This window comes from Rhea pennata, chromosome 7 (genome assembly GCF_028389875.1).
Source record: "Rhea pennata isolate bPtePen1 chromosome 7, bPtePen1.pri, whole genome shotgun sequence".
Classification (NCBI taxonomy): domain Eukaryota; kingdom Metazoa; phylum Chordata; class Aves; order Rheiformes; family Rheidae; genus Rhea; species Rhea pennata.
The window spans coordinates 31,342,035-31,363,636 of record NC_084669.1 but is presented as its reverse complement, the minus strand read 5'-3'; the positions used below and the strand labels follow the sequence as shown (position 1 = coordinate 31,363,636).

The following is a 21,602-nucleotide window of genomic DNA, read 5'->3' as shown; positions in this document are numbered from 1 at the left end:
GGAATGATAAAGTCATCTGCAGATTTACAGTATGTTAGAGAAACATTTTGCATATATTTGTGTATTATAATGACCACAGATATGTCAGAGTATTTAATTTAACTTTCCACTACATTAAAGAAATTTATATATAATCCTTATCTTTAAATTGCACAGTGTTCCAGAAGTCAGATGAATGATCTGAAATAAAATAACTTGGAAAAAAACAGTCTTCAGATGTGAAAGTGTTTGGGGTTTTCGGCTTTTTGTTTTTTTCTTTCCCTTCCCTGTAGTCTTGTTTTATTAGTGTCTACTAGAGAGTTTTCCTGTCTCAGCTCTTTCCAAAGCTGATAATGGATGCTATTAAAGACAGGGTCCTAAAGAAGGTGAAGCACCTATGCGGCCCAGTACGGCGTTTCTGTGCTTTCAAGCCATTAATCTCTTCTTTCGAAAGAAAAACAAACGCAGTCCTTACCGATAGCTTCAACCTCCCAATCTTTAGGTCGAATCTGTGCAGAGAGAGACCTGCTTCTGGGGCTGCCCGTGTTAACACGGGGCTATGCTGGAAGGCGAAACACATTGACTGCTGTTAGGGTGACTGCAGCGTCACCCTCTGCATCCCACTGCCGTGCTCCGTACGGCCACGTCGGCTTTTCCAAGGCCATCCCATCTGAACAGCCCTACTCCGCACCGGGCTGTTCAGCTTGTTTGACAGCGAGATTCAGAAAAGATGAAATAACAACAGTGGGTGAGCAAATTAATAAAGAAAATGAAAAAGGAAAATGAATGAAAAATGAAAACTAATGTAGCTCACAAGACAATTAAAAGTTAAAGTGTTTGGACAATTTGGTCAGCCTCTCCATTGCGTGTCTTTAACACTAATACCCTTATAGCAAATGCAGCTATTGAACTGTACACCTTAGCAACCAAACGCCTGCAACGAAATAACTATCCAAATTCACACTGCACATTGCCCAGAAAGCTGCAAGCTATTAAGAAGAAAGCTGCTAGCACCTCTTAGCCCTACAATATCTAGCATAACTACAGTATCAAAATATCGTGAAATTACCTCATATTTGCCAGTCAGTTCTTTGGTATGCAACTCACCACACACAACTCCATCGCAAACTTTGAAGTAGTTCATCAGAAAGAACAATCATCTCAGTTTCTGTTCTTCCGCTTGCAAGAAAAAAAATCCTGTAAAACAGATCTATGCACACGCACTGAGCAAGTCAGAAGAAACTTAATCAAGATTTTCCTTTTTAAAAAAAAAAAAAAAAAGGCACAATAAAGCAAAAGTAAAGAGAAAAAAACAACAGAACACCCAGGCCTGGTAGTTTTTCTCCTCGTAACGACGTGATAGGACTGTATCCCATAAACAACGCCAGGAACGCTCTCAGCATTAACAGGAAAGTACAGAATGTAGCAAGCCTGGTCAAACTGTTTACAACTCTGTATAATTTTATATGCTAAAGTACCTCTGTTAGAACATGCAGTAAAACTTATTTTTGAAGCTATCAGAAGAGAACAGCCCGTGCCCCTGGAGCCGTGACACGACTGAGGAACGCACGGCGCCCAGGGCAGGATATCCGTGCGGAAAGGGAAGGCGCGACGGGGCAGGGGCACCAGCCCAGCTCTCCGCGCGGGGCAGCCCGCCCCCGCTGCTCCCGCAGCACGGGAGCGATTCCGGTCCCTCCTCGGGGGCACCCGCGCCGCTTTAGCTACCTCAACTATCCGAGCTATCCGCCCAGGAGGCCAAAGCAGGCAAAGAGGCGCTCTTGGTAGGGAGCGAGCTGTGGCACCACCGCAGGACACAGGGACCCTTCCGTAAGCCCGCTGGTTATGGCCTGAGGCAAACAAAATGCCACAACTTTTCCAACCCCGAGCAAGCACATCTCAGAGAAGAGTCCAGAAAGGATGCATATCTTGCAGGTATCTAGCAAAGAGAAGAGAATGCATTTATGGGACTAATCAGTAGGCCTGAGACACTTATTTTACACATCTTTGAAGAGATTTTCTGTTAAAGAACAGGTATATCATAAAATGGAGAAATCTGATTGCAGAAATGTACAATAACCTCCGCCAGCTACTCGTACGCCTTAGCGTGCCTGGCGTGAGGACCACGGTGTCCCGAGGTCACGGCTTCCAGCACTGCAGTGCAGAAGTTGCATGGTAGAACAAAAAGGAGATTTTATTTCAGAGTTCCCTTGTGTTGTGATGCGAGAGAAGTTGTTTAAAACTTCAGGAAGATCAGACTTAAAAGAATCTGCATAAGAGCCCTTTTTAACACAAAAGGATCATCTTTGTTCCGGGTGCTCTCTGCGTTCACGCTCAGGGTTGAAATTACAGAAACCACTGTCAAAAAGGAGTTAATGGAGCAGAGCAAGGACTAGAAAAAGAATCAGTTTACACTTCAAAATCATCATTAGCTTGACTGGAAGTTTCCACCCTGCAGGATCTGAACAGGAGCTGATGTTACTGCAGGAGCAGGAAAGCAACCAATTGGTCTAGCAGTTGCCATAGCAGAGCAGAGGACTCTTGTCGAAAACGAATAGTGTATGTTACCCATTTATCTCCTGTAGCAGTGTTTTTCTTTTCTCCCTTTAAAAAGGTACTTTTTGTAAACCAGCTCATTTGTATATTCGCAAGTGAGAAAAAGTTAGCTTACTGAGCACAGAAGGTTTAGCCGAATCTTCCCAGTTATCTGCATGAGCACACGAGTCTACATTCTCCTAAATTTGGACCTAGCTCCTGCTGCTGCCAACCGAGTCCTAGGAAGAGTTACACTCAAAGACAGACAAATGAACGCTGGTTCTGGCATTTGCATCTAATGCCAGGCCACTGTTCCTGAGGGATGAACTAGTCCATTACACATTTAGGTTAACTGAATGTTCACCGAGTGGCGTGTTTCACAGAAATGGGCTACTAAACTCCTTGAGCAAATGCAGCCACAGAATGACCAGACGTGATGACAGACAAGCTAGGAAAAGAACAGAGGCTAACACACAAAGAAGAGATACTGTGTAAAATCCAGGGTTCTCCAAAATCTGCAGGAGGATTAAGTGAAGTCCTTACTGGTATTTTTTTTTTGTTTTGTTTTGTTTTTTTTAAGTCTAAGTTAGGACATACCTTAGAAAGATGCTTTGAAATCTTGTAAGAGTTGATCCTTATCACTATCTAGGATTTGGTCTCCAACATGATAATCTGCTGTTCCTTACAAAATGAAACTCCTTGGAGATAACAGTAATGATGCAAACTCAGGTAAGGCAGTTTTGAAATCCAGTAAACCACCATTACTCTAGGACATCCAAGAAGAATTAAATATAACACCCAAAGTGTTCAGGTACATTCTAAAGATTACAGCTTGTCGAAATCAAGACAGCACACCACAGAAGTAATCTTTATCTAGACAGAAAGACCGGCCATCTTCTCCACCTTTATCCAGGCACAGGAACCTACAAGCTTCCAGTCAACCATCTTTCTCAAATCTTTTACTCAGAATACGAACCGAGTGTGATAGTATCTTTACACAGAAATATAAGCTTCAAAGAATAAATCAGCCTAGGTGTAAGTGCACTATTGCAGGTATGTCGATTCTTGTTTCTGAACAGTCTCAGAAATGTTTTCATGGCATCACACTATGCTCTGTAGCTCTCCCTAAGAAGGCGGCCTCATTAGATCCCACCTCCTAGAGGTGTACCTTTGCACAACACACTTGCTCCCCAAGAGTCTTGCCTAGCAAAGATCCAATTAGGTTGTTTATCAGCACTCTCACCTACACGTAGAGTTTTGTTTTAGTTCCTGCCTAGATTTTGGGGTTTGTTTTCCTCCCCCTCTTCAAAGGGCCACCTGATTCTTCCACAGCACCAGTTTCTTAGCTTTTCCTCCATTTAGTGGTCCTACAGCAAGGCTACTTGTCTCTTCTGCAGCATCTGGTAGTTCTGTTTCTACACCAATTCAAAATAGTCCCTTCTTAATATATTTACTCCAACTCCTCATACCATTCAGGTTTTTCTGTGTCAGAATTCAACCTCTTCCACAGAGATGACACTTTGACTTTCCCTCTACAGAGAAATAATACCATTGACTCTTCAGCAATTTCAGCATCAGCTCTTTAATTATTTTTGACCAAGGTCATTAATGAAAATATTAAAAGAACTGATGCAATACTGATCTCTGAGAGACTTCACTAGAAATTGCCACTAGTCCAAGGCTTCCTTTTCAGTACTACTGTGATCTCCCCTTTAGATAGTTCTCTCACATTATTCTCATTTCCACTCTCTCCCTCTTGAACTGAAGTTGTATACCTTGTCCTGTAACTATCTTACAGGGTCATCTAAAATTATCTGCTTAGCAAACCCCAACCACATTCCCATGATATGGCTTTTCTTTCCACATATATACGCTTTGCTAATTACTCTTTCCTTCAGAGCAGGCTGCTGTGCTTAGATTAATGACCCAACGGTTGCTTGGCATGAGCTTCCTTTTCTCCTCAGCTAAACTTCAGGGTTATATCAGTTAGTCTCCAGTCACTATTCACAACTGACAGTTGTTTTTAAGACACCCACTCCCAGAACCATGCTGTTAGGAGCCCTTTTTCCCCTCTCTAGAATTCTTGAGTTTATTGCTGTTTCTTGTACTTTTGCTGTAATGATTTGCACTTCCTCGCCCTCCCTTTCATTAGCTATTCTGCCTTTCCCACCACCTTCCACACCAGCACCGTTACTGCGGCAAAAATGCTGCTACACAGTTACCCGCGGTCTCCAACTCCCCACCTCTGCGCTGCCGTGAGCTGATGCCTGCCCCGCCAGGAGGGCGGGAGCATGCCCAGATCCTGCACGCACGCGTTTAACAGCATTTAGAAATGAATGTTCCCCTGCGTATAAGTACCCAGTCATCAGATTCAGAACACGAGCTGAAATGCTGTTCCTTCAGACCAGTCATACTATTACTGGTATTCAAGGGCGTAATAAGACTGCTAGTAAAGCAGTTTTTAGATTCATAAGGATTTTCTGCAACTCCTGCCAATGTACTCAGTGTCCATAATTGTCTCTCAACTGACCCCGAAGGCCTCACAGAACTCTTGTCATTTACTGTTAGAGACGCACAAATTGGATGCAAGCCTCGTGCTGCTCAGAACTGTAACATTCAGCTTCAAAAGCTGATGCAGCGTTATGAGCTGAGACGATCAAGGAGGATTCCTAAAATTATAATCACTTGAAGACAACTGTAGTAGTAAAATGAATGTCAATTGCATGAAGTCACGTGAGCAATTCATAACTAGTAATTCATTCACTGAATTATGATTTTTTTTCTCTTCACAGTGCCTGAAAATCTGTAACAGCATAAATGATTATTCCAGAAAAAAATCTTGCAGTAATCCCATAGCTTGGATTACTAACAGAGCAATATAATTTTTTGTTTGTTTTGGTCCAACAGAAGAAAATCTGCTTTTAAGCCAATTTATCTGAAATGGGAGGTTTTGTTTTCAGTTTAGGTTTAAGTAGTTTAATGAGGTTTTTTGTTTTTTAATTTTAATTATTATTCTCTTTAGAGAATAATAGAGAGACTCAAAGAGTCTTATTGCGTTGCAAATGTCAGCAATACCAGATGAAATTTTACTTCTGAGAAGCACAAAAACAAACAAACAAAAATCCAAAACAGATCAGAGGAGGATTTAGAAAATAGCTGGTATATTTTAATGTAAACTATTGAAAGAAGAATTTTATTATTCCTACAACTCTATTACCAGCACACACACAAATCGCTACCAGTTATTTAAACAAAGAAATTACCCTCTAAAAGCAAACAAAGGATAGTATTTTTCACCTAAATTATTTAACAATATTTCAAGATGTTTGTATGCTGTATGGAGAACAGAGATACAGGCTGGTATGCTGAATGTTTATAACAAATACAAAAAAGATGTATAACAATACTAAATGTATAGTGCCAGAAAATTAATATTAAACTTTATGTCCTGTTAAACTCTACAAAATAAGTGTCTTTGTTTCTTACGAAGAACCATTTCAGAGTTCCTAGCAGGTGCAGAGCATTCAAGACGTCGTAAACAATTCCTGCAGCTACAGACAAGTAATAGCTCGTCCCCAGCCGGAGGAGGAAAAAGCGAGGCCCCGAGCGCCGTTCTCGAGCCGGAGGAAGGCTCCGGGAGCCAGCTACTCGCACAACCAGCATAAAAGAGAAACAGAGATCAATCCTTGCTTTCCAGTGAGGACATAGGGGTGACTACGGAAGGAGAGCAGAGATAAATGACAGCTATTTAACAGCACTGGTGTTGTCCAGGAAGCCGATAACTTCAATTGCCAGTGGATTTTTAGTGCCTCAGGTAAACCTGAGAGATTCTGCAGGGAAACAGGGGTTTAGCATTAGTTTTTTAATGCAATTAATCTGCTCTCTTTTATTATTTACAACTTTGACTTTTTTTTACAGCACCAGGCAACACAACTTGCAAAGAGCTCCACTCTGAGCTGGCATGCTGCAGTGATGAGCGTATTACCAGTCACCTTACTACAGTATGCTTACCAGCAGGACAGACTCACAAATAATGATATTCTCTAAGACACGTTCAAATGGAAATACTTTGCGCTTCACCGAAGCTGACAAAATCCAAGCTACGGTGGGTTAAAGAAGGTTTTGTAAAGCAAAAACTTCCTTCTCTTTTCAGCTCAGTAACTCCCTGCAACCTTGTTACTTTCATAAACCAGTAAAACAGAGGCTGTAAGTATGTTAACATTAGAAAATGGGATGATTTAAGTCTATAAAGCAACTAACACTACCTACAGCTGCAAAGAAAAAACTCATTAAAATACATAACCCAAAGAAATCCTCAACAACTAATTGTTACTCCAGACTTACATCAGGAAACCTAAGAAGCACTCAAACAAAAGATCTCTTCCTCCTCTTCAAACATGCTGTACACAGTAGGGACCAATTTATTCACACACGAACTCTGATAGGTCTTCAGAAAGACCCTGGGTCACCTAGAACATCCTCCAAACTTGTTCAGGAAGGACCACTTCGCTACGTTACCCACGCGTTTTATCTAGCGCCCTCCTGACCGCCCCGGACAACGAAGCCTCGCTGACCTCGCGTTAGCTAATTGATCTCACTGCTAGAAAACCTCCCTGGTTAGCCGCAGGTCATTACTTACTACAGACCACCCCTGACGACCGTGGGTAATTCCTCCTCCTCTCACGATGCTTCCTCTCAACTATTTGTCAGTTGTGCTCCCTTCGGCAGGCCGTACATAGCGCGTTCCCGCAACCTGCCGTCGCGGGTCGTCCTGTCCCGTCCTTTCCTTGTTTTTGGTCACCTCTCTTCGAACCGTTTCCCACATACTGATGTCACCACATAGCGAAGAGCCTTTAATGATAGAAGGACTCTGCACAAACATACTTCTACTTGCAACCAAAAACAAGCACCCACCAGCCAGCGGGGGCGGCGAGGGAAGCGTGGCCGCCCCCGCGGGCGCCTTTCGAGGCTCAGACCCTGCTGCCCGGGCCGAAGGGAGCAGCAGAACAGCCAGAAGGATACACCTCCTTCCCAGCCCGCCGCGTCCCGCTCTTCCTCCTGCGCGTTGCCTTGCAGGGACGTCGCCGTCTCGTCCTCGCAACACACGACTGTTTTTGCTGTCGCATCCTCAACCTTATTTTGCATATAAAGTGAACGATGGCAACGGGCCAAATGCATCAAGGATTTCTGCAGGCCAAGGAAGGAACACTTTTCTCAAAATGATTAAGGAAGGACACACTCTCTTCAGATTAGGTTTGCTTTAATCCCAAAGTGACTTTTTAATGCAAAACTTGTGGTAGCTAACGTTTTGCAAATGTGTTTATCTTCTGTTTTCTAATGAATGCTGATTCCATGTTTATGCCTACCCCACTGAAAACATTTCTCTTGCTCTCTCCCAAAACATTCAAAGCAGTTTTACCGAAGTAATAAATCTTGAAAACTTACAGAAGTGCCAATAATCTCTGATGCAGCAAGTCTAACATATCACAGAACCAGGCTTTGAGGATACTCAGTCAGCAAAGTAAAAATGATGCCTAAATAAAAGCTAAGCAAAAGACATAATCGTACAAACGAGCGCTTCCAGGCTTTAGGTACTTCAGCGCCCACGAGATGACAGAGCTGCCCCCCAACTCCATGTACCCAAAGACAAACACTGTACCTCTGGCCCAGTCTGATGAGCAGCACTGAAATCTGGATCCAGATTTTTAGAGGGAAAAATCTATCACTCGCAAAGTAAGCAGGCAAAGGAAGCAAGTGCCAGCTTCAGACAGGTGATGTCTATGAACTGCCCTTAGAAAATGCTGTTAAAACTATTCATATCAGGGTTCACGATCCAGACACTGTCTGGGAACGTCTCCTATTTTTGTGCTTTGCATTCCACAGGAGGGCCTGTGGGCAGCCCCTCAGGTCCCTTCTTGTTTGCTTTTTTAAAACGAAAACATATTATCCGACAGACTTTAATATATCTGGTCGGAGTTTTTCAGAGACATTTTTCCCCAGTAGAAAATACCAGCTCCTCACAACTGAAAACATTAATAAGGAACCTCTTTTTATATGGAATTTTCCAATTCCAAAAATTTATAGAAATAAAGCTCTATACCCAATTCCTTCTTTTTGTTCTCAAATTTTTAAACTTGAGCTAAAATAGAAAAAGAAATATGCCAAGAATATAAAAATGAAAGTCTTTGAATTTTCTTCTCAGATTCCCACATAGAATTTTCTGAGATCCAGATTTTTCCCAAATCTGAAAAGAGGAATTGTTTCAAACTCTCAAGCAACTTCTAAGATGCAATATTGCTAGCAATCCAGTTCTAGTTATTACTTGACCCATAGCATGAAATATTTAGTAACTACAGAAACATATAAGTTGTGAAGGGACTTACTTTCTACTGCTACATGTTGTGAGTGATGCATTTCTGCAAACTGCATAAGGATATTTCATTTCAGCTGAAAGTTGTTATTCCAACCCGTTCGAAATCATGCTGTAGACGATCAGCAGCACGTACTGCCTCTGGCAGTGAGGAATCACAGTTGCTCCGTAACTCCAAGAAACCTAAGCACAGGATTGCTCCCTACACCGAGCACCTCGCATCTCGAGCCTTTGGAGAGCCCCTTTCTAAGGCTTAGATTTTTTTTTTCATAAAGCTTTTCTGAATCAATCAAGATTCAATACAGGAAGATTGCCAAATAAATTACTTTTCATTTCTGCCCACAGTTAAACTCCTGCAGGGATCTGGACAAATACCAAGATCATTAGCCTTAATGCCGATAATATGCGTTGCTTTAAAGCAAAGCAAGTAATAAAACAGTTTAATCCATTAGCCCCTGCGCTCAAGAGGGCAGCAGAGTCCGGCCAGCGCACGCACGTAGCTCCCACCATCGCCCCCCGGCAGCAGCCAGCCCTGATTTCCGCTTAATACTTCGCTTGGACACTTTCCTAGGAGTCACTGGGAAAGCAACCCCGACGAATTTTGGCCAGAGGCCTGCAGTAACACAAGGAGCACGGCCGCCTGAGCTGCGTACAGCTTACGATACCTGGAACCAAATTACACTGGCAAGTGCTCGCTCATCGCTCCCTCCTCCGCTGAAAATGCCTGGGCGTGCACACACGAGTTGAATTTGCCCCTATACTAAGCCCTTCCGAAGCTACCCGTTTGCCTCATTTATCAATGATAAAATTAATCCTATTAATTTAAAAATCAGAGTTGAATATAAATATGGAGGTTTTATTTATGCTGATATGATAAAAATACCTCATGAGCTAACTTTTTTTTTTTTTCTCTAATTTAGCAGGCTTTGATGCTGCAAAACTGATAACTGGAAACAGGTCCATCCACATTTTAGTTTCTTAGTTCAGTCTCCTCCCTAGTAAGTCTAAAAAGAAATTATTTCAAGGCCAAATTCTTAGCTAGTGAATATACTGAAGTTACACAGAGGATCCAACTCTCATTTTCAACTGTGACATATGAAGCACGGTAGAATAATTCATTATTTAATAATAAAAAAGCTAGATAAAACTAATTAATGCCAAAAATTAGCCCACAGCACAACATTAATTACAAGCTTGCCCAACAGCTACATCCTTGTCCTAATTAGCTTCGCTGGTTTCAAGAAACCATTAAGAAAAAGACAAACATATAATTCCTACTTTGTACCTGATAAAAAAAACACACCGCAATTCAGCTGTCAGACAGTAATAACACACCCTCTTAGCATGGGCTTGGAGATTTCCACAGTAACGATGACACTCCCAGGCACTTCATGTTTAATTTCTACTATTCTGCAGTAGATTTTCTGGTCCCTTGTAGACAGTGGCTTAAATCCAAGTCAAAACATTGGTATGGAAGACAACCAAGGAAAAAAAAAGAACTGCCCTGCAGACTTGTATTTTATACTGAAGCGCCCATCTGGCCCTTGCTGTCCCATTTACTTTAACAGCCAAGTGCATATTATATGGAGAAGCGAGTCTGCCAAAGAATCCGATTTGACACTTACGAGCTAGCACTGTCAAAATCTGCCACTTCTGAGAACTTGGCAAGGTAGCACACAAGTCATCATACATGTTCCTGAAACGTAGATGGTAAAAACAACCGGGCACTGACCTCGTTAATAAAAGTCTGGGCTCCCCTTGGGCTGAGCAGCAAGATGGCCCTTCGCAAGGTGTCCCGATAGCGGTTCAGCTCTTCTGTTTTCATGGTAGTGAAAAGGCTGGCAAAGACTCTGCTGATATTTCTGTCCACTTTCTGCAACGATACATCGAGTCCCAGCCTTGAGGCCTGATCGAGAAATCCCTGCAGTCCACGTATATCTGTAACATAGCAGGGAGGAGGAAAAAAAAAAAAAAAAAAAGAAAAAGAAAAAAACACCACTGCATCAACTTTGCCAATTAGGCAAGCATCACTAATTAGGTGGAAAAAGACTTTTTCCTGCAGTGCTGTCAGAGGAGCCTCCCACACAGCTTCATCCATCGCTGCCTTGCGGGGCGACGCTCCGCCGGGGCTCCCGCGGCCGTGCCCCGGGCTGCAGCGCTCAGCCCTGCGCCAGCAAAGCGCTCGCCCCGGCCCCGAGGAAGCCCCAGGGCCGGGCAGACACGCAGCAGCACGCGCAGAAGTGGGGGATAAACCCTCCTAGGTGCATCATCTCCCACAGCCTTTCTGACACACGGTCATGCTAACTTATTCCAGGGAAAAATTATGATATCCAGAAACCCCCATTCTCCTTTAACCCCTTTTATTTATATGTTAAACTATTAGCTAGATAGGATAAATCTGTGAAACCATACACCAAGACCCAACTCTTAGGCTATATTACAGCATTAAAGATCAGTTTTAAACACGGAAAGTCATGCAAGCAACCCCCACCACAACCTGTCCAGCTGAGCTCTGGCCTTAGCCCAAGGCTGGCTGGGAGGGGGAAATCAATAAATAAAAAACTTTAAAAAAAAAAAAAAAAATTCCTCACTCCATTTGTTAAAATACTGAGGAACACACATTTCTTATTACTACCATATTGAAATCTTTCAGTTCAAACTGAACTCTGCTTTCATGACACTAATCAGGGTGTTTTTTTTTTTAATTTTAAAAATAAATGTCCAAGCTATTTTGTAGTAAAATCTAGAGCAAGAAATGGTCAACACTTACACTGAGCACAGGGTGCTCTCAAAACTCAGTGACCTGCGTGCAGCCGTACCAGGTCCTCAGGAGTCCTTGTTTTTACTCCAAGCAAAGAGAACTCATCTGGAAGGCGGTGACATTGTTTGGGCCTCTTTTCTCACACTTTACTCTCAAATTTCAGGCTCCAGGGTGAAGTGTTGGTGTAAGTTACAGCAACTGCTCAGAGCAGCTGCCTTTTTTTTTTTTTTTTTAAAAAAAAAAAACAAAACAAACAAACCTTCAAGACAAAAATCCTTGGCTGGAGGCAGGGGATTTGGGGGCAAGGGAGACAAGTCGTACTGCGGCGCCATCCTTTTTGTGCAAGCCCCCAAAGTTACCGCTGCACAGAGGAAAATTACAGGAACCCAAGCTCAGTCAGTCACCCACTTTGCTCAGAATAGGTGGCAAGTGAAATGCAGCATCCTGTAGCTACGGGCCCTAGAGCCGGCTCTGCCTTCCCTGTTCCAGTCAGCTGTTCTGCCAAGCAGAACTTCAGGCAACGCTGGACAATTTCTCCTTGGAGAAGGTCGAGCTGTGAGAGGCGATGTGCGACCCTCCACCCCTGGAGCGCAATGACGCGATACAAAACGCCATCACGTGAATCTCGCTCATAGAAATTACCCATAAAATCATATAATACCTGGTTGTGTATAAAAATACTTTCTAAGTGTCAGCTACAGTTCTGTACCAGCAGGACGGACCTGGAACCAACTCACTTAAGCGCTCTAAGAAAAGCAAATTTCCTACAAACTCAGTATCTCCTCTGTGACATCGGGCTTGAGAGGGAACTTCTGGGCTTGAGAGCACCTTCTTCTGAGGTCTGACAGATCCACCACGTAGTTAGGCCTGACCACAGAAGAATGAGACAATTTCAGGGATAACATTGCTATCAAGATAGTAAGGAAAGCCTTGATGCACTGCCACTGCAACTGCAAAACAAGTGCCTGCCATAACAAAGGGCTTTACTGTACTTTAAGAAATAATTAAATCCATCATCTGCTGCTTGAGCTTTAGTTGGTTATTGCACTGACTGAAGTAAATTGGAATAAAAATATAAAACAACATGTGACATTAGCTACCTATACGTAAAGCATATAGTCATCAAAAAATGTAATTACTTTTATTATATTACCTGTAATATTGTTTATGCAAAAAGTTTGTAGACTCTACCTTAACATTGAACAGTCTTAAAAGTACAGAATCTCACTCTTGGCCTTGACATAAGCAGCTCTAAATTATTATTTTTTGTGCGAAACTGCTGTGTGGTTGGCAAAGCTGGCCTTTAAGGACGGTTCATCACAGAAAAGAATTTCCAGAAGGCACAGGGCAATATGATGCCTTTTCAACAGCAGCTACTAACCCCGCTTGAGAGGAGTTGAGACACCGCACAGCCAGAAAACATTTTACATTGGACAGAAATTTGCTGGAAGTAAACTGTAGTACGAAGCTGGAGCTGAGCACAAGGTTAAAGAAGCTCCAAGAAATATTTTCGCATCCTTCCATCCTTATCCATCACCAAGCAATCTGGGGAGGACTGAAGTATCTGCACCAAGATCTATTTTCAAAAGGCCTACACCAATCTTTTCACTTGGACATTTGTAAAAGCTAAAAGTAAATAAGTGTGAAAAATAATGAGATCAGGCAGGAAAAGCAGAGCTTTTCCTCATTTGCTGATTGTAGATTCCATTCTTCACACTTTTTATTTTTTTTTTTTACATTAGTTTTATTTGAGTGTTATTTTGGTGAGATATTTAAGCAGTGACAAGGGCGTCAAGGAGACTTGGACAGTTTCATTATTTCAGTGTTTATGCACTTGTAAAAAGAAAGGTTTCCTTATACTTAAGCTCCCAGAGAAGAGAAAGATGGCTTTCATTTCCCTACCAACTGTTTCTTATATTTAATTCAAAGATACCCTCTCTCTTGAGCACAGAGTGGACAGAATACTTCCCACTAATTATATCATCTCTTAAGATAGACTAAAGTATACCTTCTAGGATTCACTGATTTGTAAGTCTACAAGCACTCTGAAATAGGTCTCCTAAACCACTTTCATTTCATGAGCATCATCATTTTATTTTACAATGGCCGTTGTCTCTCGTTCTTGCAGTTGCAAATTGTTTACCTAAGAAGTAAGGAAAAATAAAACTGATGTAAGAAACAGACACATGTGCTAAAGAGTAGACTCCTGCTGCACTGAGAGCTTTCTGAATAAATGGTTTTGAATACTATCTTTGAGGCCTGGAGAAGAAGATAACCTATTCAAAGGATCTGAACACACTCCAGCATCATACAAAACTGAGGAAAAATATTTATGCTTCCAAAAGGGAATGATTTCGTCCAGATCGGAAAGAACTAGTCTGTGAACAAGTACTGAAATTTTCAACCTAAAAGACTCGCAGGGGTGATTCTGTTCAAATACAGAGATTAGACCAGGAAGTAGAATAGCAAAGTCTCTTACAACAGATAGGAGTTCGTTACTATTTCATTGTAAATGCCTGTGCTTAATAGGTCCCAGTGCAAGTGTGAAATGACATTAGTGAGGTATATTTTCTGCTTTTACAAAAGTGTTTTTTTCATTCCTGTGTTCTTACACCTGTAACATGCAACTTCTCTCTCCACCTACCACATTTCCACGTCTCTCTGCCTGCCATTTTCCCACAGTCAGTGCTAAGATAATTGCTATTAGCCAGGTAATTTTTCTAGAAACATTGCAACTTGCAATTGCAAAACACTGCCTGGAATTTAGCCACCACATTCTCAATGAAATTGCGCTTGAAAAGATTTCTGAAAAAAAAAAAAAAAAAAAAAAAAAAAAAAAAAAAAAAAAAAAAAAAAAAAAAAACTTTGCCAACTTACATGGTTTTAGGTATGTCCTCAGAGCTCAAAATAACACCTCTGTAATTTTACCCAGTTCCTTGCTTTTTTACTACTACTACTTAAAAAAAATTAAGAAACTCAGTAACCTAGTAACAGTTATGCAAATAAAATAAATCCCTGAAGCTATCACTCCATTCCCACAGCCACTCAAACAATTCTCAATATGAAACCAAAAACATCAATTACATCAGACTTTTTCTTACTCAGCTGATATAAGAGCAGTGGTAGTAGATAAGACGAATGTTCTGTCTAGCTCAATATAACGTCTCGGTAATCGCCCTACGCAGATGCCTAGGCAAGGGTGTGAAACTGGACAAAATTCGCAGTGCTTCCCTCGAACATTCACCCAGCATCCCAGCTCAAAGCGCAGGGACTTCTTCCTGCCCATATGGTTTCTACAGCATTATAGGTGCTCTGCATGTATGTTTGGGTTTGCAAAGCTCAGTGGCTTTCTCCTCCATAGACTAGCAGGTTCCCCTTACGCAAGCAGATTGATGCACCTTCATCATTTTCAGCCTGGAAATATTTAGGATCCCACTGGACTCACATTTCCCTTTTTTCCATCTTGCTCTCCTTGACAGATACTAAGATCTATCAAACATAGGGCAATATGACAGCCCCAGCTCTCCTAGACTAACCAGAAACTGCATCAAGACCTTCAGACTGAGAAACTGCAAAGCCTCTTCCCAAAAAAGCAGTAGAAAAGTAAGAAATCGGAGATCTCTGGGAAGAATACAGCAGGCTACCAGAAATGTCATCTTTGAAAAGCACAGAGAAAGTTGACTTGCCATTTAAATCTAGCTCACAGGCTGCCATTTCACCACCTGCAGGCAGAAACTGAAACTCTTACTACATGTGTTTTGATATAAGCATCATGGCTAATCGTGAGCAGAGATGCCCTCAGAAGCCCTCTGCCTGCTACCAGAGGCCGAGGGCCCGGTACCGGTGGCAGAGCTCTTCTGCTGGGCAGTTACACTGCCTGCGTAGGCCCATTCGTTATCAGGCATTTAACAGCAAAAAGCAATGTAGATAGAGACAAATCCTAAGTATCACTTGTTTGCACTCCTGAACGCATGGGAAGAGGACAGAGCACACCATAAAGCCAGGCGTGTTGCGTACTCAAACAGATGTTTTCCCTTATTTGACTTAGCAAAAAAAAAAATCCTTATGAAAAATACTAAAAAGCTGCTCCACGCAGCTGACATGACCTCCCCGGAACAGCTGAGCCAGTCTGGACCTAACAGGACTCCCCAGGCGGCCCAGGAGAGCAAAAGCCTTTGCAGGCTGCAAGAGCCCCGTCACCTTGGGCGTCAAAGGTTTCTCCCACTGGGTTTTAACCCCCAGCGTTCAAATGGGCAAGGGAAACCACCTCAGGAAACTCGTTCCTGTTGAAAAAAATGCAGACACACGCTGCGATTAGCATAGAAGAACTCGTGTTTCCATCCAAACCATCCATTTAGTTCTTCCAGATGCGATGATTGCCAACTACTTGCCCAATGGTAAACCACTCGCATGAATGGTAATAGCTTCTCACCTACTCATCTTACTGCTGTTTGCATACAAAAATACTTTTAAAAACACCACATAGTGTTATAGAATAATAGAACGGTAAGGTTGGAAGGGACCTCTAGAGATCACCTAGTCCAACCCCCAGCGTAGCCCGTACGCGGATTGAACCCGCAGCCTTGGCATTAGCAGCGCCATGCTCTAACCAACTGAGCTAAACCTGCCGCCCAAACAGAAGACATATTGCTATATCTTCTCGTAAGAGGCAAAAAAAAAAAGAAAAATCACACAATTCACAGAAGCTTTTGCTAATACATATCCTTAAGTTTACACAAAAGATTTTTTTAAATCTAGATTACCTATTAAGTTACTGATTCTTAGCTATCGCAAATATTAACTTAAGTAATTCTAAACATCTATCCATCAATACATCAGCAAAGTATATTTTGCCTCTTCTTTTGGAGGCGCTTCCTAAAACCATATGATTTTATACAAATGTTTGAATTAAAAATGTAAGTTTGTTACCAGGACTATAAGCCTGTTTGCTTTAAAACAAGCGTTATTGTTACCATTAACTTACTGTTATTCAATCTTGAATTTGGTTACTGTACTTTAACAACATACATCCTTTATAAACATGCCTTGTTGTGTTTTTTTACCTGAATGAAGGATAAAAAAAAAAAAAAATGCAAACAAGCTCATCCTGAAACTATCTGAACAGAAGGAAATGGCTTAAATAGAGAGGCAAAAGGTATCTCTTTGGATGCAAAGAAAATCTGAAGGCACTTAAGATTTAAGGAGATTCCTTCTGCACGGGCAGCTGAAAGTCATGTATATGTAGGCAGTGTCCAAAAGAGGGAAGGAAGAAGCATATCCCTTTGCTTTTACTGGATTGCACAGTGAGTCTCCCTCTTGCTTAAATCAACTCTAAATACTATGTTTTCCAGTCTCAAGAGAGATTGCAATAAAACTCCTGCAGATAAAGAAATTAAATTCCCTTCTGAGGAAAGGCTACTGGCAGGAACATCTTACTCTTTTATATGTGTAACAGTAATTATTGCTTGCATTTATTTAACACCTTTCAGGTAAGGATCTCAATGTACTTTATAATCACTTGCACAGTATAACAAAGCAGGTGCTGTAAATACATGTACCAGGAGCTAGCTGCTGTTATACCTAACTACACATCAGCAAATAATAATTCAACTCTCTATCAAAGACGCTGTCTTCTCAAAGTGCAAGCAAGAGCGCAGCACCCTGGGCAGGCCTGTGGCCAAAACGCTGCTGGAGCTGCAGGCTCCAATGCCGCCGAGCACACCCGGGGACCGAGTCCTCGTCCCCGAGCAAAGGGCAAGTCTCTCTGCGGTTGCTAGTTCTCAAGCTGTCATGCGCTCTGGACAACCGAGTCCTACCTGACGATAACTTCACATCATCTCCATCCTCCCACACGTTAACAAGTCCAGGCACCTCCCTGGGCAGAAGCCACCGTTTCTCTGCATTTCTCGTCTCTCAAGGCGTTTAATACCCGGGGGTGGGATGGCAGCACCAAATCCAGCCCCTACTCTGCTCCCCAGGGCCGCAGCTGGCCCTGGTGGAGCATGGCCCCCAGCTGCGGGCAGCCCAGGCCCCCGCCGGGGGGCTCCGGGAGGCAGGAGGCAACGGGAGGAGGGTCCAGCTCAAAAGCCAGAACCACCCTCCTCCAGCCAATCTTTCTTTCACTTAAATTTCATCTGTCAGGCTGTAATAGGTGGTAGATATCTGATGTCTGGGAAAGTTTACTTTCTTTTGCCACTCCTTTGGCTTGCAAAGCGCATTTTCCTATAGCCACCAAATTAAAAAAATTAGAAAAAAATATGTCTTCTCCTTCAATAATAAAGCTCTCTGTCCTACCTTTTTTAAGGCTGTTTTACAATATAGCCTCCATAAAACTATACACAAAAAATGTAAAAGGATACAAAATTAATTATTCTTGTCTGCTCTCCAGTATTTTCTGTTAAAAACAAGATAAAAAGGGCCCGTACTGAAATAACTCTCTAAAGAAAAGGAAAGAGGAGAGAGCTGAAAGACAAAAATAAGTCCACAACTTCACACACAACAACTGTCAATTAGCCTCTCTTGTAGGACTATGCCAATAACAAAAACAGAAATTAACTGCCACTTCTTTGTTTGCAACACATCTACTTTTCAGTGTGATGGTAAGTACAAGCATTCAGTTCTCTATCAATACAACTCCAATACCAGAAAGAAAAAATGCATATTAAGGGAAAAAAAATAGCACAAATCCTTGCTTGTACTTTGTCATCAACTAAAACCTTCTCAGGCATCCCCCACTTTACCAGGCAACCAAAATAAGCGCCAGATGATCATATTGTAACGTAAAGAAAAATGCCACGTTTTAACAGAATGAAAAATCAGATGTTTTAGGTCTTAGCCCCACAAATATTCAAGCATATATTTAGCTTTAGTAAGGAATCTCAGAGCCACGTCTGCTTCCATGGACTCCCAGAGTCCATCGACTCCCTCAACAAGTCAGTGTTCACACAACCATTACATACTGGCATTTATTGCTATGAGGATAACCAAGATACATACTTCAAACAGACAGACTATTATTCCATTTTTGAGCATGCAAAACCTTTTTTCCTCAAAAAGGTAACAAAAGCAAGCAAAAACTTCACGTCTTTTTAAGCAATCATCCTGTGCAACTCTCCTCTCCAAAAGACAGTCCAGATATTTTAAGAGCTTATGCCTGTGACTGAATACACAGTTGCTCTGAAGGCACAGCAAAGTTGTTCTTGCAAATTATGCATGTAATTTGTTTCATGTGTGTCAAGGCACAGGAACAACTACGCAGGCTTTGACAAAGCGCTCTATTCAAAAACTGACAGCCTTCTAGGAACAACAGCTTTTCGTCTGCTCTTCACCGTACTTCTACAGAGCAATATTTACAGCCTTGGTGAAGAACTGTCTCCTCATTAAAAACTCAGCTATAGAAAGGGACGATGGAAATAATGGGAGCACGGTGCTCCACAGATTTTGACTTGTCCCACACAAATTTAATTAACACACCTTTAGCTAGATCCAAGCAGACAAGTACCAACAGGGAGCTCCTTTGTTTGCTAGTCAAAACCAAAACCACTTTGTAGGCTAGGTAAGGTGCCAAAAAATTGCAGCAGCAAGCAACTAGCAAGTTGCTTTGAAACCTGAACTTAAAGATATTTGGGTGCTTAGGGAAAACAAATTGTCTAATTACAGTCAAAAGCAAGAAATATTCAGACTTCTCTCTCTTTTTCCTACAGTGACATTAGATTTTTCTTTATGTATTTGTACACTTAAGCATTACTGTAACATACCCTGCATGTATATTTCATAGAATCAGTAAGGTTGGAAGGGACCTCTGGAGATCATCCACTCCAACCCCCCTGCTCAGCAGGGTCACCTAGAGCGTGGTAGACAGGGTTGCATCCAGGTGGGCCTTGAAGATCTCCAGAGAAGGAGACTCCACAACCTCTCTGGGCAACCTGTCCCAGTGCTCTGTCACTCTCACAGGGAAGAAATCCCCCCTCACGGTCAGGCAGAACTGCCTGTGCTTCAATTTCTGCCCATTGCCTCTTGTCCTGTCACATGGGACAACTGAAAAGAGTTTGTCCCCGTCCCCCTGACACCCTCCCTTCAGGTACTTCTCCACATTGATAAGATCCCCCCTCAGTCTTCTCTTCCCCAGGCTAAACAAGCCCAGCTCTCGCAGCCTTTCCTCCTAGGGCAGGTGCTCCAGCCCTCTGATCATCCTTGTAGCCCTACGCTGGACTCTCTCCAGTAGCTCCATGTCTCTCTTGGACTGGGGAGCCCAGAACTGGACACAGTGCTCCAGATGAGGCCTCCCCAGGGATGAGTAGAGGGGCAGGATCACCTCCTTCGACCTGCTGGCAACACTCTTCCCAGGAGTGCCCCCCAGGAGACCATCGGCCTTCTTGGCCACAAGGGCACATTGCTGGCTTATAGTCAGCCTGTCATCCACCAGCACTCCCAGGGCCTTCTCTGCAGAGCTGCTCTCCAGCAGGTCAGCCCCCAGCCTGTACTGGTGCCTAGGGTTATCCTTCCCTAGGTGCAGGACTCTGCACTTGCCCTTGTTGAACCTCATGAGATTCCTCTCCACCCAGCTCTCCAGCCTGTCCGGGTCTTCTCTGAATGGCAGCACAGCCCTCAGCTCTATCAGCCACTCCTCTCAGCTTGGTAGCATCAGCAAACTTGCTGAGGAGGCACTCTGTCCTCTCATCCAGGTTGTTGATGAAAAAGTTGAACAGGATGGGAGCCAGTACTGAGCCCTGGGAGACACCACTAGCTCAGGCCTCCACCTAGACTCCACGCCACTGATGACAACCCTCTGAGCTCTGCCTTTCAGCCAGTTCTCAATCCACCTCACTGTCCACTCATCCAACCCACACTTCCTGAGCTTGTCCAGGAGGATGTTATAGGAGACAGTGTCAAAAGCCTTGCTGAAGTCAAGGTACACAATGTCCACTGCTCTCCCCTCATCTACCCAGTCAGTCACTCCATCATAGAAGGCTATCAGGTTGGTTAAGCAGAATTTCCCCTTGGTGAATCCATGCTGGCTACTCCTGATCACCACCTTTTTCCTCCATATGCCTGGAGATGACATCCAGAATGAGCTGTTCCATCACCTTTCCAGGGATGGAGGTGAGGCTGACCAGCCTAGAGTTGCCTGGGTCCTCCTTCTTGCCCTTCTTGAAGATTAGAGTGACACTGACTTTCTTCCAGTCCTCAGGCACCTCTCCAGTTCTCCAGGACTTTTCAAAGATGATGGAGAGCGGCTTGGCAACAACATCCGCCAGCCCCCTCAGTACCCATGGGTGCATCCCATCTGGGCCCATGGATTTGTGGATATCCAGCCTGCCCAGAAGGTCTCTGATCCTATCCTCCTCAATCAAAGGAAAGTCTTCCATTCTCCAGCCTTCCTCCCTTGCCTCCAGGCTGCAGGATTCCTGGGGGCTGCCCTTAGCAGTGAAGACTGAAGCAAAGAAGGAATTCAGTAACTCTGCCTCCTCTGTATACCTTGTCACCAGGGTCCCTGCCCCATTCAGTAGCGGGCCCACGTTTTCCCTAGTCCTCCTCTTGCTGCTGATGTTTTAAAGAAACCCTTCCTGTTGTCCCTGACATCCCTTGCCAGACTCAATTCCAGCTGGGCCTTAGCCTTCCTCGCTGCATCTCTACATACTCTGACTGCATTCCTATAATTCTCCCAAGTAGCCTGTCCCCTCTTCCACATTCCATGTACTTTCTTCTTATTTACTCATAAGCCAAATTCAGACGGAGCTATGTGCCTCAGTAAATTTAAACTGAGATTTGATTGCAGAACTCAAAACTTAGTGCAACTCCCTCAAGAGTTTGTCTCCTGGTTATGGCCATTAATCAGAAGGTCACTTAGGAAGCGCAGTACACGTGAATGGGAAGATCTACTGTTTCCCCCCCTAAAATAATCTTATTCCTTAACTAATGTACTCTAATATTATAGAAAGGAGATTCTGAATGCCTCCA

The 21,602-nt window shown here is 43.0% G+C and overlaps 1 protein-coding gene across 3 annotated transcripts in view; it reads right to left on the bottom strand.

Annotated features, from left to right (window-relative positions):
• The window catches only part of GRID1 (glutamate ionotropic receptor delta type subunit 1), a 493,423-nt gene that overhangs the window by 208,191 nt on the left and 263,630 nt on the right, over nt 1-21,602 (bottom strand). For all 3 annotated transcript variants that reach the window (XM_062580143.1, XM_062580144.1, XM_062580145.1), the window contains exon 4: nt 10,614-10,819. In XM_062580143.1, coding sequence (XP_062436127.1) covers nt 10,614-10,819 — 206 coding nt within the window. The remainder of the gene's footprint in view (nt 1-10,613; nt 10,820-21,602) is intronic.